Source organism: Podarcis bocagei, assembly GCF_964188305.1.
Source record: "Podarcis bocagei genome assembly, chromosome: 2".
In the NCBI taxonomy this organism is placed as follows: Eukaryota; Metazoa; Chordata; class Lepidosauria; order Squamata; family Lacertidae; genus Podarcis; species Podarcis bocagei.
Genome location: NC_138126.1, coordinates 16,256,183 through 16,273,545, shown reverse-complemented (window position 1 = coordinate 16,273,545; position 17,363 = coordinate 16,256,183). Strand labels below are relative to the sequence as shown.

Here is a 17,363-nt window from a genome sequence, read left to right as displayed (position 1 = left end):
TGGAGCAAAGAGGAAATAAATGCTTCAGCCTTGTGCCCCCTTCCCCCCTTTCTAGGAAAGCCTCTTTAAAAAAAACACCCTTAAGAAAAAGATACATATATTTTTCTAAGAGAACTGAGGGGCTGGAGATGGGACCAGTGGGTGTACAAGACTGGGAAGATGCTGGAGCTGGAGAGCAGCTTAGAAATCCCCCAGCCTCCATCTCATGTTCTCAGTGGCTGCAGATGGGGGTTAAATTGTCTGGTGGGAATGTGCATCACAGTGGCTGGTTTGGCAATTGGGTGGGAGGGGCTTGCAAGATTCAGATTAATTCACTGGCTTTCAAATGAAAAAAACCCTCGCTTCCATCTCCTTTGAAAAATGGCCCCTTAAATCGGCAGCCTGGATTTATGCCCTTTTTAATATATAAATTCCCATGCCCCAAAGACTCTGTGTCCCTGCTAACTCCCCCTCTCTTCAGGCAGCTGTGGTCTTGAGCCATCAAGTTCCGCCCATTTGCAAACGAAAAGCAAAGCAAACGAAACCATCTCTCTCTTGCTGGCGAGGCAGCAGCCATGGCTGCTTCTGGAGGTCCCGTGCAGGATCTCTGCGAGGAAGCCACTTGCCCCATCTGCCTGGAGTGTTTCAGGGATCCGGTGATCATCCCGGAGTGTGGGCACAACTTCTGCCGATCCTGCCTGATCCAGTGCTGGGGGGAATCCGAGGGAGAGGCTTCCTGCCCTCAGTGCAGGGAAATCCTTCAGCAGAGGACCCTCATCCCCAATCGGCCGCTGAAAAATGTTGTGGAAATACTAGTAGCCGAGAAAGTCTCCCTTCCAGGGGAAAAGGGGGCAGAAGGAAAGGGGAGGGTCTGCAGGGAGCACCAGGAGCCCCTGAAGCTCTTCTGCAAGGAGGACGAAAACCCCATCTGTGTGGTGTGTATTGCGTCCAAGGAGCACAAAAGCCACGAGGCGATTCTTCTGGAGGAGGCGTCCCAGGAGTATAAGGTAAGAAATCTCTCTGAATTTCCTTTGGGTTTGATGAGGGTGAATTAGCAACAGAGAAGGGGGTCTTGCAAGAAAACGCTTTAATTTATTCTCTGGCAGTGAAAGAGTCACTCTCCAGCAAGAGCTTTTGTGCAGCCTTATGAAAGTAAACTTCTAGCCCAAAAACGAGCGAGGTCCCAACTAAGAAGAATGGCAACTTAAGCTGGCAGAATATGCACAGCTTGCAGACCTAACATAAAGAACAAGAGAACATACATTTAAAGAATATTGGAAAACGTTTATTGAATACGTGCGAAATAACTGTGTACACTTGAAAATGTTGGCAGCATTATGATAAATTCAACTGTAAATAAGTTTTGATGGATTCAGTAATGGAATGTTAAATGGTTTAGTTTTTGTAAAATATGCAGGGATTTATGATATGCAGAATGAACCATGGAAAGAGAAGAAGGGAAGTCATTGATATCTTAAGGATGCTAAAATGAGTATTTTAAATTGTAAAAAAGAAATTTTAATAAAATTTATATAAAATAAATGGAATAAATAAAGTTTTGAAACTCTGTTTAATCAACTTTTTTTCCCCTTTCCGGGGATTACAGTGCCCCCAATGTCCCCCTGCATGCAGAAGTAACTCACCCCCAGTTCTTCCTCTGGGCTGGAGGGTGGGGCAGTGCAGGTGGCAGGGACCCTGAGGGCCATCTAGTCCAACCCCCTGCAATGCAGAAATTCTGCCCACAGCCGTCCCTGGTTGGGTTCGAACCACCAGCCTTCTGACTGACCCATTGCGCCACAGGCTCCCGGAATGAAGAAGGCACTTGGGGGACCGAGGCAAATACCACAGACTTGGGGACAGGGAGCAAGCATATGATTCAACATTCCTGTTATTATGAATACTAAAAGTCCCAACAAAATAAGAAAGCAACCCAACTTTGATTTTGTTTTCTTTTTCAGGCTCAGATCAGCAGCTGCCTAGACAATGTGAGGAAGGAGAGAGAGAAAATTCTAGAATTTAAAGCAAATGCAGAAAAGGAAAGTCAAGGCCTGCTTGTAAGCATCATTGTTACTTTAAGGTGAAAAAGTCCTGTAGTCTTAAGTCAGAATCTGGGGAAATGAATATGAAATACAGGAAGAAGTTTCTTTTTGAACAATCTGATCTCCCACAGAGCATGAAAGATCATTTAAAGGAGCGGGTGGGCTTGTAAGTTTTATGAATCCCTTCCTCTGCTGAATATGTCAGAAGTGGCCTTCCAAGGGAATTGGGATAACTGGCCTCTTCATCCTCAAGAGCAGACTAGATGCCTGATATTGGCCCACTGTTCTCTTCTTTCAACCTCTTTGCTGCAGAAAAGAACACGTGCAGAGAGGGAAAAGATGGTGGCTGAGTTCAGGCGACTGCACCAGTTTCTGGAAGAACAGGAGAAACGTATTCTGGCCCAGATGGCAGAAGTGGAGAAGGAGATTGCAGCCCAAAGGGAGGAGCACCTGGCCAGACTCTCCAGGGAACTCTCCTCTCTTGACAGCCTCATCCGGGAGATGGAGGAGAAGCTTCAGGAACCAGCAAGTGAACTCCTGCAGGTGAGGCCTCATCCTGATGTGACAGGGTGGAGTGTGCTGCTTCAAAATTTCGGCAGGAGGATAACATGTCTTAGACCACCCCACATAAAAATGCTGCTGGAATGAAAACATTATGTGAAGGGTGAAAGGCATCAGTCCTGGGGTCAGAAAAGGGGCCTTGCTAGATCAAACCACAGGCCCCTTCATTCTAGCATTGTGTTCTCTCATTGGCCAACCAGAGGTCTCTGAGAAGCCTAAAAAATAGCAGTGCTCTCTAAACCTGTGATCCCCAGCAGTTGCCACTCAGCTGCTTAGGATTTATAACTGACTGCAGAAATGGCTCCACTGACATCTTTCTTTCTTTCCTTCCAGGATATTGGAAGCTTCTTGCAGAGGTAAGTGATGGAAAAACCCCTGCCTTATTCTGATGCTAGGAAAGTTCTTGAGAGGAACTCACTCTCCAGTTCCTCCTTCCAGAGATAGCTTAGGACACCATCATCCATTTCACAAGATTATGGACAAAAATAGGGACACATTTTTATAGTCATTTGTAGCTATTGGTCTCATCTGCAATCATAGGAAGGAAGCCATTCCTCATTCCTCTCCATTACATATTTCTCCCTTTTCCCTGATAGATTCATTTACTCTGGAATAGATAACAGAAAGGGGGGGACATCCCAAAGGGGCTTGTAAATATATTTACTATAACTTACTCTTAAATATTTGAAATATTTCAGGCTTCTACAGGTTCTTCCTATAGGATGTTTATGAAAGCCTATGAGATGGCAAGTGAAGGCTGTAGAATATTAGCCATGCCAGGAAAATGAGATTTATGTATTTATCCTCTTTCACTATCAGGATGCCACACTTTCATATACAAAGGACTCCCAACTTACTCTAATTCTACTTACACAATCACAGCTTTATGTGGATCACAAATAAATAGATATAGTTACCGTATTTTTCGCTCTATAGGACGTTTCCCCCTCCAAAAATGAAGGGGGAAAGTGTGTGCGTCCTATGGAGCGAATGCAGGCTTTTGCTGAAGCCTGGAGAGCGAGAGGGGTCGGTGCACACCAACCCTTCTCGCTCTCCAGGCTTCAGGAAGCTATCCGCAAGCCTGCGGAGCCTGACTTGCGGACAGCTGCCTGCAGCCCGAAGCTGTTCTGGCTTTGGGAAGGCTGCGGAGGCTTGAAAGGCTGTCCCTGAAGCCAAAACATCGAGACGGGGCGCTGTGCGGCCCTCCTCGCTGTTCTAGCTTCGGGAGGGCTGCGCAAAGCCTCCGCAGGGTGGCGAGGTGAAGGCACCCCGCCACCCTGCGGAGGCTTGAAAGGCTGTCCCCGAAGCCCCGCTCCAAAGGCTTCAGGGATCTTTGAGGTTGGCGGTGGGGGAAAGCAGCGCTTCCCCCCACCGCCTGCCCCACAAGCTCGGGGGGCAGCGGCAAGGCTGCACACAACCTTTGCACTGTTCCCAGACCTGCTTTTGAACACACCTTGAGCGCACCTTGTTTTTGAGGGGGAGAACAAGAATTCCCCCCCCCCCCCGTTCTCCCCCTCCTATGGTCCGGTGCGTCCTATAGAGCGAAAAATATGGATGGTAGGTAGGTAGGTAGGTAGATAGATAGATAGATAGATAGATAGATAGATAGATGATAGATAGGAAGGAAGTGGTCAGGAAACCATCACTTGTCAGGCTCTGGAGGCTTTTAATCCCTCCAGGAAAATCACTTTAAAGCCCTCTGCATTTCTTACTAGGCTCTGAGAGGCTCTTGTGGGGCCATCCAATATCTTGGATGGAGGGGGTGATTTGGGAGGGAATTCTGGTTTTGCATGACTTTATGAACAATCCCCAGGAAAGTAACCCTTGCGTAAGTTGTGAATTGTCTGTAAAAAGCTGTATTTTACTGCTTCACATCTCTCAGCCAGGCCTTAGATGCTTCCCACACCTCTCCCATTTCCCAAGTAGCCTCACCTACAGCCTTTTGCGCGTCTCCTCAGTTCCTCTGGCCTTGAGATTGATGTAAAGCAGGCAGAAGGAGGGAAGAATGGAGGCTGTCAAAGAGCCACCCAGGAGCAGAGGGAACAGGGGTTGGGAACTCCAGTTCTGGAACAGGGAAGTCCAGATCTTACATCTATATGAAGCTGCTGGGAGAAATCATCGGGGGTTTGGGCTGGGCAGATGATACCCAGCTCTAGCTCTCTTTCAAATCAGAACGAGTGAAGGCAGGGAAGGTGATGTGTGAGTGTCTGGAGGTGCTTGGAGGATGGATGGTGGCTAACAGATTGAGGTTGAATCTTGACAAGACAGAACTTATGTTTTGAGGGGACAGGGGGCGGGCAGGTGTGGGGGACTCCCTGGTCCTGAATGGGGTAACTGTGTTCCTGAAGGACCACGTGTGCAGCCTGGGAGTCATTTGGGCTCTCGTGTGTCCATGGAGGTGCAGGTCAATTCTGTGTGCAGGGCAGCTGTCTACCAGCTCCATCTGATAACACTGGCTGAGACCCATAGCTGTCAACTTTTCCCTTTTCTTGCGAGGAATCCTATTCGGAATAAGGGAATTTCCCTTAAAAAAAGGAAAATGTTGACAGCTATGCTGAGACCCTACCTGACTCTGCAACATATAGCCAGAGTGGTACATGCTCTGGTTATCTCCCACTTTGACTACTGCAATGAGCTCTACGTGGGGCTACCTTTGAAGGTGACTCAGAAACTACAACTAATCCAAAATGCAGCAGCTAGACTGGTGACTGGGAGCGGCCGCCAGGACCATATAACACCGGTCCTAAAGGATCTTCATTGGCTCATAGTGCTTTTCTGAGCAGAATTCAAAGTCTAGGTGCTGACCTTTAGAGCCCTAAACGGCCTCGGTCCTGTATACCTGAAGGAGCGTCTCCACCCCCATTGTTCAGCCCGGATACTGAGGTCCAGCGCTGAGGGCCTTCTAACGGTTCCCTGAATGCGAGAAGTGAGGTTACAGGGAACCAGGCGGAGGGCCTTCTCGGTAGTGGCACCCACCATCTGGAACGCCCGCCCCCCATGCTTCAGATGTCAAGGAGATAAATCAACTATCTGACTTTTAGAAGACAACTGAAGGCAGCCCTGTATTGGGAAGTTTTTAATGTTTGATGTTTTACTGTTTCAATATATGCTGTGAGCCGCACAGAGTGGCTGGGCGGGGAATAATAATAATAATAATAATAATAATAATAATAATAATAATAATAATAAATAATAATAATAAATAATAATAAATAATAACAACATCTCCTCAAGATTGTTGCTGATGGGGAGATCTTCTGGGGGTCCTGCTCCTCGTCTAAGGTCTGAGCAAGCCTGAAGCTTGACCTCGCCCCTGCCCTGGCTTATGCAGGTATAGGCAGCATGGTGGGTTTTAGACATTTTAAATGGCAACTCCCATAAGCTCCAGCTGGCATGGCCGATGCTTAGGGATGATGGGAACTGTAGTCCACAAACCTAAAGTTCATCACTCTGGCTTCCCCAGCTATAATTGCATAAGCTCATATTGTCATTACCAGATTAGTCATCAGGGTGATGGTGTGATGATAAATCTCTGTTCCCTTTTCTTCGCCAGACACTGTGGAATCTGGACTTCAGCTGCAAAAAGGTAAATTTCAGGGTTGAATGGAGTCACAATTTCGGGAGAAATGGAATCTCCTTCTCAAAAGATGAGACCATTGCAGCTCTTCTGTCCATGCCTTATTTCCCCCCCGTTAGCACTTTCCACAGGGACACGGGTGGCGCTGTGAGTTAAACCACTGTGCTGCTTGGGCTTGCTGATCAAAAGGTCGGCGGTTTGAATCCCCGCAACGGGGTGAGCTCCTGTTGTTCGGTCCCAGCTCCTGCCAACCTAGCAGTTCGGAAGCACGTCAAAGTGCAAGTAGATAAATAGGTACCGCTCCGGCGGGAAGGTAAACGGTGTTTCTGTGCGCTGCTCTGGTTTGCCAGAAGCGGCTTAGTCATGCTGGCCACATGACCCAAGAACTTGTGGAGTATCTTAGTTCCAAACGCAGGTAACAAAGTCCCTGTTCGTTTCAGATGGAATTACATTTTTGTCACGTGCCAAAAGAAAATTCAGCATCCCAGTTGACGTCCTTTCTCTTCTCTTTCCTCCTCTGCCCCCACAGAAAACGTAACTTTGGATCCAGACACAGCAAATCCCTGGCTCATCCTGTCTGAGGATCGAAAGAGTGTGAGAGAGGGAGAACTGTGTCAAGACCTGCCAGACAACCCTGAGAGATTTGACACGCATGGCTATGTGCTGGGGTGTGAGGGTTTCACAGCAGGCAGACATTTCTGGGAAGTCACTGTGGGAAGAGAGGAGGGATGGGGGCTGGGGGTGGCCAGAAAGTCTGTGAAGAGGAAGGGTGAGTTCTGTTTTGATACTACAGAAGGGATCTGGGGTTTGGGAAAGTGGGGCAATGGGTACAGGTTCTCCTCCCGCCGTAAGGCCCCTGTTCCATGTGAGGAGCCCAAGAGGATCCGAGTGACCCTGAACTGTGAAGGGGGACGGGTGTCCTTTTACGATGCTGATAGAGCAGCCCTCCTCCACACATATTCAGCAGCCTCCTTCTCAGGAGAGACCCTCCAACCCTTTTTTTATGTGTGCGCCAAAGGCCACCTGACAATCTCTCGAGTGTAATAATAATAATAATAATAATAATAATAATAATAATAATAATACAGTGGTTAATTCGTACTTAATTCGTTCTGGAGGTCCGTACTTAACCTGAAACTGTTCTTAACCTGAGGTACCACTTTAGCTAATGGGGCCTCCTGCTGCTGCCGTGCCGCCGGAGCACTATTTCTGTTCTCATCCTGAAGCAAAGTTCTTAACCCGAGGTTCTATTTCTGGGTTAGCGGAGTCCTCAACCTGAAGCGTATGTAACCTGAAGCGTATGTAACCCAAGGCACCACTGTAATAATAATAATAATCATAAAAACAACAGAATATGCATCAATTAATTAAAATACATCTTAAAATTAATTCAGACAAATTAAAATCTGGGCAGGTGGCAATTATCAGGTTAGAATTGAGAGTGGTTAATATTTGCCAGGACCAACTGCTTCCACTGAGCATGCAAGGACCTGTGAGTGGGTTGGGGGCCTCCTTCGAGCTTGTTTTTATACAAAGCAAAGTAAGTCAAACTGCATCCTGCCCAAAGGCCTGGCGGAACAACTCCGTCTTGCAGGCCCTGCGGAAATACGTCAAATCCTGCAGGGCCCTGGCCCATTGTGGGAGAGCATTCTACCAGGCTGGGGCCACTGCCAAAAAGGCCCTAGCTCTAGTCGAGGCCAGTCTAATTTCTCTGGGGCCCAGGATCGTCAAGGTTTTGTTGTTTGCAGACTGTAAGGTCCTCTTTGAGGCAAACCAGGAGAGGCGGTCCCGTAGGTACGAGGGTCCTAGGCCGTGTAGGGCTTTAAAGGTTAAAACCAGCACCTTAAACCTCATCCTGTACTCCACAGGGAGCCAGTGCAGCTGGTATAGCACTGGGTGAATGTGATCCCGCCGTGAGGCAGGGCAGCAGCAGTAGAGACAGACAAGCAGATACTCATCACCACATTTTCAAACTAAGTCTTCTTGAAGGGGCAGCTGTATTGGCAGAACAGTGATTGGCTGACCCGAGTGTCCATCATGGTACAACTCTCTTTTCTCAGGCTGCTTTTGTAAATGACACCGATTGGTTGGGTTTCCTGTCAGTCCTGAAACCTGCCTGTTGTCTTTCCCTCATGGTCTCCCTTGGGAATCAGCTGCTTCAGTTGGTGCAGGAGGAGCAAAGGGGGAAAGAAGCAGACTAATAATAAACACAAAATCAACCCTACACTCATGCCTGTTCTGATGTAATACTTTTTCCAGCCTTACAAAAGTCAATGAAGTCTGACTTACAGCTTTCTATGGAGAATACCCTCACCACTTCTCTGAATAGGCATTGCTTAAAACTTCCCTCCTGCTTTCAGTTTTTCTTTCCTTTCCCCAAGACCTTCACTGGCTGTTGGACTGGTCGTGTTGTGTGGATGCCTGATGATTGACTTCCAAAGCAACTACTCTGTTCTGAACTTAAAAATGGAAAGCATAATGCTGGTGGTCAACAAAAGAGGTTTAAAGACTGTCTCAAGGCAAATCTAAAAAAATGTAGTATAAACACTGACAACTGGGAAACACTGGCCTGCGAGCGCTCCAGCTGGAGAACAGCCTTTACTAAAGGTGTCATGGGCTTTGAAGACACTCAAACTCAGGATGCAAGGGAGAAACATGCCAAGAGGAAGACACGCTTGGCAAACCCTCACCGGGATCAACTCCCACCTGGAAACCAATGTCCCCACAGTGGAAGGATGTGTAGATCCAGAATTGGCCTCCACAGTCACTTACCGACTCATTGCTAAAACTGTGTTTATGGAAGACAATATTACTCAGCTACAAGTGATCGGAAAAGAAGAAAGAAGGGAATTTTAGGGTGGGTGTGTGTGGTAAATTCCCATATACAGTATACAATTATTTTCTCTTAGGTGCTTTGTAGTGAACAAGCAGATATCTCTGCAATGAGCAGGAAAGCCAGAAGGACTAATGCCAAGCAGTTACAGATCCATAAGGGTCTTTATGGGAGAAGGACTGTGAGAGAACTGCTCCCCAGGGGACCAGGCAGGTTCCAACTCAAGGAGCTGGTTTGCCTACCTCACATTATCCATTAAAACTTCCAGTCCTGACTCTCATTATTCTAGTCGTCGTCATCATCATCATCATCATCATCATCATCATCATTTTATTATTTATACCCTGCCCATCTGGCTTGGTTTCCCCAGCCACTCTGGGCAGCTTACAGCACATACAAAATGGCTTTGGAATGTTGTGCAGTTGTTTGATCTAGGATCAATTGCAATTGAAAGTAACATGTTGAGGTCAACCGTGAAGTATTTAAATTTGATAAAAAATACATTTTTGTGCTTCAAGCAGCTTAATAGCTGCACGGCCCAAGCCTCCGACGACAGGCTGTTATGGTTCAGTTGCAACGGGATGAGGCAAATTCAGCAACCCTATCAGGGACACGGCTTTCTCCCCAATGGGCCCAATCTCGGCCACATTACCAAATGTCTGTCCTCCCAGACAGGCAGCCCCAAATTGCTCTCTGTTATGTACTGAGTTGAATAGGATCCAAAAATGCAGCAGTCTGATTAGTCCCAGAACAATAGGATTCAGAATGCAGCAGTCTGATTGGTCCTAGAACAATGCAGCAGGATGATTGGTCTGCAGGAGCCACCCAATCCAGCTCCAGATGGAAGTGAATCCACAACCTGATTGGCCTACAGGAGAATTCCAGAATTAGTCAATCACGTGCAGCCCATTGTGTAAATAATGCATATAAAGCAGATACTTTGAGGGGACTTGCATTCCTCCTCACCACTATGAGCTGAATAAAGAGCATGAAATCCACTCTCGACTCTGAGTATATTTCACTCTCCAAGTCCCAACCACATCATTTCACATGGGGTGGTGGTAAGGGAGCCAAACCACTTTCATAAACAGCAAAGTAAGGAGCACTGGGCTGTAGGAGTGGCCAGGCAGTCTGTGAGGGCTGAGGAGGAAGGGCAAGTTCGCTCCTCCCTGAGGATGGGATTTGGGAGGTGGGGAATTGGGAAGGTGAACAGGGCGCCTCCTCTTCTGATGCCCCTGTTCTGTCCCTGCTTGAGGAGCCCAAGAGGATCTGAGGGACCCTGAACTCTGAAGTGTCCTTTCACGATGCTGATCCAGCAGCCCTTTTCCATGCAATTCCAACATCCACCTTCTCAGGAGAAGACCCTCCAGCCCTGCTCTCCCTCCAGGGAGAAGCCCTATGTGCAGGATAGAGATTGGCCGGCCATTGTGTCAGTCATGGTGCAACTCTTCCTTCTCAGACCAGCTTTCTACACAGCACTGATTGGCTTGCTGTTGGGTCAGTTGGGAGAGAAAACCCGCCTCTTGTCCCTCCCCCAGGCAGCTTTCTCAATGGAGTCACTCGTTTGGTTCATGTCCTCTCTGAATAAAGTGACATTTCACTGAAAAAGGGCTGCATTCATCTCTTGGCAACACGAGAACGGGCCTTTTCTCCAGGGTCTCCCCGTCTGTGGAATGCTCTCCCCAGCGAAGTTCGCCTGGTGCCTTCATAATATAGTGGCACCTCCACCGGTTACGAATTTAATTCGTTCTGGAGGTCTGTTCTTATCCGGAAACCATTCTTAACATGAGGCATGCTTTCGCTAATGGGGCCTCCCGCTGCTGCTGCGCGACTTTCGCTTGCATTCCGGGGCAAAGTTCGCATCCAGGGGCATCTACTTGAGAGTTAGTGGCGCTCGTTACCCAAAGCGTTTGCAAGGAGGACGGTACATAACACGAGGTTCCAGGCAAAAACATTCATTTTTAACCAGGCCTTTGGTTGATCTGTTTGACATCCTATAAAATTGTGGCTCTTTTCTGGGGGGGTGTTATTGGGTGGCTGTTTTTATTCTGATTATATATGTTGTGATTTTTTTCTGTGAGCCGCCCTGAGACCTCCAAGTATAGGGAGGTATATAAATTCAACTAATAATAATAATAGAGAAAATGAGGCTAAGTGAAAGCACCTGCTCTTAATAGGTGCCCTGTGATGTGATTGGCAAATATCTGGATACCATTAGCTGAGCTGTTTGCAAAGGCCGTTTGCAGAGTTGGTTCCAGAGGTTACTCTTGTACATTATCAGACGTTGGCGCTTTTGTGCAGCCCTACGACTCGAGTTCGCCCAGTCCTCAATTGTTAAACGAGCATGGAGCCGAGCCATTTCCTACAGCTTCCACCTACTAACATCGGATGCTCGAATTAGAGGTGGTTTCTCCAATCTGATCTTAAGAGATATTCATAATTCCCCTTGGAAAACTACAATTAACCTCAAATTCCGCTCTCTTCTCAATTTGAACCGTAAAACTGTCCTTAGCTCAGAGTGTATCAACCCGGCGGCCCTACCTCTAATCAAAAAGAAACTACAGCAACTTGACTTTTCTAACACAGCTTCCTATGCAAGAGGACCGTGTTCAGGCCTAGCCCTAGCTATTCCACCCCCTGAAGGGATCCCTCTATACTGCTTCACAATTTCTTCGGAGGCTAAGCGTAGGGCCTTTACCTGTGCCCGTCTCAACTGTTTTCCTACAGCAGTTCTGTCGGGTCGTTATTCCAGAGTTCCCATTGCAAATAGAACATGCTCTTGTAATGACACGGCCCTGGAGACTATGGAACATGTAATGCTCTTCGGTCCCAACTGGACAGATGAAAGATCTCGGTTTTTAACTCCCCTCGTGAATAAGCTTCATCTCCCAATCCAGCCTTGGATAGTGTCCCTCTTTCTGCAGGATTCTGATTGTTGGATTACCGAGATGACAGCAAATTTCCTGCTTAGTGTAATGAAGAGGAAAGCGGCACCAACTTCTTCTTTAACACCACAGCTGCAGTTGGTACGCCGCACAACCGAACGAAGTTCCAAGTAGCCTTATTGTACAAGGACAATCGAGCTAGGACATATCTGAGGAGCTGAAGGACCCTTTAACGGTCCTCCTCCAGCCTCAGCAGTTTTTTTGTTTGTTTTGTTTGTTTGTTTAAGTAATCGCCCAGGACGATATCTACCTTTACCTCCCCACCCCTATTTTATGTTGTTATCTCAATGTATATCATGCTATGGCCACACGGCTAATGCAATAAAATTGAAATTGAAAATTGAAAAAATTTGTCAAAACGACTCACTAAAAATTGGCACTGGGATGGAAGGGCTGGGCTGTTTCTTCTCTGTATGACTTGCATAGCTGTCAACTTTTCCCTTTTCTTGCTAGGAATCCTATTCGGAATAAGGGAATTTCCCTTAAAAAAAGGGAAATGTTGACAGCTATGATGACTTGGCTACTAACTCGAAAGAGGATTGTGAATGGAGGGGGGCGGGGGAGGGGGACGGCAATTCATTCATTAGCTTCCAAAGTAGTCTGAGGCTGACGTGCTGATAGTCAACAAAACCACAACAAATTCCAACAGCTCTCGCAGGGAGGATGAGCATTCCACGTAAAACAAACAAATAAATAAATATTTCCACCATATCAAAGCGGCTCGGAACTCCAGCCAACTCCAAGGCAGTAGGGATCCTGAGTAATCGCATCTGAATTTCCTGGAAAGGAAAACGCCCATTTGCAGACACAAAAAAGAGAAAGCGAAACCCGCTCTCTCTCACACGCACTTACTCTCATCCTGACGACTCCGCCATGGCTGCTTCAGGGGGTCCCGTGAAGGATCTCTTCGAGGAAGCCACTTGCTCCATCTGCCTGGAGTATTTCAGGGATCCAGTGATCATCCCGGAGTGCGGGCACAACTTCTGTCGATCCTGCCTGGTCCAGTATTGGGGGAAATCCGAGGCAAAGGCTTCCTGCCCAGAGTGCAGAAAAACAGTTCAGGAAAAGAACCTCATCCCCAATCGGTCGCTGGCAAATGTTGCAGAAAAAGCCAAGATGCGGGCAGAAGCAAAGGAAAGAGTCTGCGAGAAGCACCAGGAGCCCCTGAAGCTCTTCTGCAAGGAGGAGAAAAGCCCCATCTGTGTCGTGTGTAATGTATCTAAGGAGCACCAAAGCCACAAGATGGTTCCTCTAGAGGAGGCTTTCCAGGAGTACAAGGTGGGAAAAGGCAGTGGGTCTTACTTGGGGGGGGGGTGGAATAGCTGCTGACAAGAGGGGCTTACAAAAATAAAAATGTTGTAATGTATTCTCTCCACTTGCAGCCGAAAAGGAGTTTTCCAGCAAGAGATCTTGTACAGCCCGATACAACTAAACTTCTGAAGCTTTATACAATAAGCATTTACTTTTCTTTTTGAGAGATTAAAGTGCACCGCCTGAATGCAGGCTGCAGTAACTCCCCTGGGACAAAGATTACAACATCTAGGATTAATTTAATAAAAAGGAGGGGGGAGATGTTGGAGGTGTGTTCAGTGTGGGGGATAAATAGCAAACCCCCCATGTTTCTCAGCTCTTGATATAGGGCAGCCCCATTTCTGCCTTGTCTCGGATGAAAAAGGGAAACTCCTGCAAAATACCCTGGAATGTGGGTCAGGGAGCAAACATACGATTCAGCTTGCCTGTTAATGTGTAACGCAGCCCAACTTGGACTTTTTTTTCTTTTCAGGATCAGATCAGCAGCTGCCTAGACAATGTGAGGAAGGAGAGAGAGAAAATTCTCATATTTAAAGCAGACACAGAAAAGGAAAGCCAAGACCTGCTTGTAAGCACCATTGTTACTTGAAGGTGAAAAAGTGCTATACAGATCTGTGCAGGAGGCATGTTGGCAACCCGCAGCGTTCGCAACCTGCAGTGCCACGTCTGCACATGCATGGGTTGCAATTTGGAGCTTCTGCACATGCACAAAGAACAATTTAGCGGTTCTGTGCATGCGTGAGTGCCGAAACCCGGAAGTAACCCATTCTGGTACTTCTGGGTTCAGCGCAGTCTGCAACCCAAAATGTGCAACTTGCAGCATTCGCAACCCAAGGTATGACTGTAGTCTAGAATCCATATCGGGGGGGAAATGAATATGGAATACAGAAAGAGGTTTATTTTTGAACAGTCTTATTTTCCACAGAGCATGAAAGACCATTTAAAGGAAGGGGTGGGCTTGTGTTTATGAAGCTCTTTCCCTGCTGAATACTGGCATAATCTCTCTAAAATGTCAGGTGTTCCCTTCCAGGGGAATTTGGATAACTGGCCTTTTCATCCTTCAAGAGCAGACTAGATGCCTGATATTGGCCCACTGTTCTCTTCTTTCAATCTCTTTGCTGCAGAAACAAACAGATGCAGAGAGGGAAAAGATGGTGGCTGAGTTCAAGCGACTGCGGCAGTTTCTTGAAGAACAGGAGAAACGTATTCTGGCCCAGATGGCAGAAGTGGAGAAGGAGATTGCAGCCAAAAGGGAGGAGCAGCTGGCCAGACTCTCCAGGGAACTCTCCTCTTTTGAACACGCCATCCGGGAGATGGAGGAGAAGCTTCAGGAACCAGCGAGTGAACTCCTGCAGGTGAGGCCTCATCCTGATGCGAGAGCGTGAAGTGTTCTGCTTCATAGTACAAGCAGGAGGATAACATGTCTTAGTCCCCACGCCCCAAAAAACTGTTGCAAGGAAAAGAATTGGGACATGATGGGTGAAAGGCCTGGGGTCACAAAAGGGGATCTGCTAGATCAAACCACAAGCCCCTTCATTCTATCATGTTCTCGCACTGGCCAACCAGAGGTCTCTGGGAAGCCTTAAAAACCAGTAGCTCTCTGCCCACCTCTCAGGGACGCGGACTTATAAAAAATATTGGGGGGGGCCCGGGAAAGCTCATGAATAATAAATAAGCTCATGAATATGCAAATAAAGTGGCTCCGGCCCTAAATAGGGCAAGCCACGCCCCCCAGCCAGCCGATTGGCTGGCTGGGAGGTGTGGCCAGTCGGGATTCCCCTGTTCTCGCGGGGGCTGAAACCGCCAGGAGGAAGGAAATTCCCCCCGGCAGTGCCTTGGCAGTGGCGGTGGTGCTGCGAAGCAGCGAGGCAGGAGCCCCCGCCCCCGGTGCCCGAGATTATTGGGGGGGCTGAGCCCCCCCAAAAATTTTTTTGAGGGGGCTCGAGCCCCCTCAAGCCCCATGGAGTCGGCGCCTATGCCACCTCTGTATCCCAGTAAGTGCTTTTCAGCAGCTTAGTATTGATAACTGGGGTCATCTGGAGGTTTGGAGCACCTTTGTCAGCAATATGCTGGTGACTCTCCTTTACATCAGGTGAGGCAGTGGAAGTGCTGGACCATTGTCTTGTCTCTCTAGCAGACTGGATGAGAGTCAACAAACAGAAGCTCAATCCAGATAAGACTGAGGAGCTATTAGTGGGTGGTTCCCTAGACCGGATGGGTGGGAGATGGGCTGCTCTTGTTGGGGTTGCACTTCCTCTGAAGGAGTGGGTACATCGCTTGGGGGTTGTAGATGGGGCTGTGCCTGAAGACAGTTTGGATTATTTGGTTGCTCTTGTGTTTGTAATAATAATAATAATAATAATAATAATAATAATAATAATAATAATAATAATACCTGTAAAGCCCTATATGGCCTAGGACCCTCATACCTACGGGACCGCCTCTCCTGGTATGTCCCACGGAGGACCTTACGGTCTTCAAACAAAAACATCTTGGAGGTCCCGGGCCACAGGGAGGTTAGGCTGGCCTCAACCAGAGCCAGGGGTTTTTCGGCTGTGGCTCCAATCTGGTGGAACGCTCTGTCACAAGAGACTAGGGCCCTGTGGGACTTGACATCTTTCCACAGGGCCTGCAAGACAGAGTCTTTGGTAATCCTCACAGAACTCTAGCCCAATGGTTGCCATTAATCTGATTTGAACTGATTTTATAATGAAATGATTTTAGAATGTTGTATCATTTTACTGTTGTTAGCTTCTCTGAGCCCGGCTTCGGCTGGGGAGGGCGGGATATAAACATAATAATAATACTAATAATAATTAATAATTTATACCCCACCCATCTGGCTGGGTTTTCCCAGCCACTCTGGGTGGCTTTCAACAGAATATTAAAATACAATAGTCTATTAAACATTAAAAGCTTCCCTAAACAGGGCTGTCTTCAGATGTCTTCTAAAAGTCTGGTAGTTGTTTTTCTCTTTGACATCTGGTGGGAGGGTGTTTCACAGGGCGGGTGCCACTACCGAGAAGGCCCTCTACCTGGTTCCCTGTAACTTGGCTTCTCGCAGCAAGGGAACTTCTAGAAGGCCCTCAGCACTAGACCTCAGTGTCTGGGCAGAACGATGGGGGTGGAGATGCTCCTTCAGGTATACTGGACTGAGGCCGTTTAGTGCTTTAAAGGTCAGCACCAACACTTTGAATTGTGCTCAGAAACGTACTGGGAGCCAGTGTAGGTCTTTCAAGACAGGTGTTATGTGGTCTCAGGAGCTGCTCCCAGTCACCAGTCTAGCTGCCGCATTCTGGATTAGTTGTAGTTTCCGGGTCGCCTTCAAAGGTAGCCCCACATAGAGCGCATTGCAGTAGTCCAAGCAAGAGATAACCAGAGCATGCACCGCTCTGGCGAGACAGTCCGTGGGCAGATAGGGTCTCAGCCTGCATACCAGATAGAGCTGGTAGACAGCTGCTCTGGACACACAATTGACCTGCACCTCCATGGACAGCTGTGAGTCCAGAATGACTCCCAGGCTGCGCACCTGCTCATTCAGGGGCACAGTTACCCCATTCAGGACCAGGGAGTCCTCCACACCCGCCCGTCTCCTGTCCCCCAGAAACAGTACTTCTGTCTTGTCAGGATTCAACCTCAATCTGTTAGCCGCCATCCATCCTCCAACCGCCTCCAGACACTCACACAGGACCTTTACCACCTTCACTGGTTCTGATTTGAAAGAGAGGTAGAGCTGGGTATCATCTGCATACTGATGAACACCCAGCCCAAACCTCCTGATGATCTCTCCCAGTGGCTGCATATAGATGTTGAAAAGCATGGGGGAGAGGACAGAACCCTGAGGCACCCCACAAGTGAGGGCCCAAGGGTCTGAACACTCATCCCCCACCACCACTTTCTGAACACGGCCCAGGAGGAAGGAGTGGGACCACTGTATAGCAGTGCCCCCAGCTCCCAGCCCCTCTTATTATGAATTTTATGTTTTTATATAGTGATTTTATCTTGTCAACCGCCCAGAGGCCTGCGGTTAAAGGGTGGTATACAAAATTGATAATAACAACAAACTGATCACAGTGCTCTGTGCAAAACTGACTTCACTGAAATCTTTATTTCTTTCT

General features: G+C 47.8%; 2 protein-coding genes and 1 pseudogene across 5 annotated transcripts in view; all 3 read left to right on the top strand.

Moving 5' to 3' along the window:
* Positions 1 to 362: 362 nt before the first annotated feature.
* LOC308580818 (zinc finger protein RFP-like) overlaps positions 363 to 17,363 on the top strand; it is a 39,924-nt gene continuing 22,923 nt past the window's right edge. The window contains exons 1-4 of the mRNA XM_081183011.1: positions 363 to 986; positions 1,938 to 2,033; positions 2,331 to 2,561; positions 2,913 to 2,935. Of these exons, the coding sequence (XP_081039137.1) occupies positions 555 to 986; positions 1,938 to 2,033; positions 2,331 to 2,561; positions 2,913 to 2,935 (782 nt within the window). The 5' untranslated portion in view covers positions 363 to 554. The remainder of the gene's footprint in view (positions 987 to 1,937; positions 2,034 to 2,330; positions 2,562 to 2,912; positions 2,936 to 17,363) is intronic.
* Positions 4,775 to 7,444, top strand: LOC308579659 (E3 ubiquitin-protein ligase TRIM7 pseudogene; annotated as a pseudogene). The gene is made up of 3 exons (XR_014013475.1): positions 4,775 to 4,778; positions 6,133 to 6,165; positions 6,686 to 7,444. The product of XR_014013475.1 is annotated as an E3 ubiquitin-protein ligase TRIM7 pseudogene (transcript).
* The window catches only part of LOC308580797 (zinc finger protein RFP-like), a 69,599-nt gene continuing 64,596 nt past the window's right edge, over positions 12,361 to 17,363 (top strand). The window contains exons 1-3 of one of the 3 annotated variants that reach the window (XM_081182973.1): positions 12,364 to 13,212; positions 13,718 to 13,813; positions 14,370 to 14,600. In XM_081182973.1, coding sequence (XP_081039099.1) covers positions 12,808 to 13,212; positions 13,718 to 13,813; positions 14,370 to 14,600 — 732 coding nt within the window. In that variant the 5' untranslated portion in view covers positions 12,364 to 12,807. Of the gene's footprint in view, positions 13,213 to 13,717; positions 13,814 to 14,369; positions 14,601 to 17,363 lie in introns of all 3 variants that reach the window. The other 2 variants (XM_081182975.1, XM_081182974.1) reach the window with 2 other exon arrangements.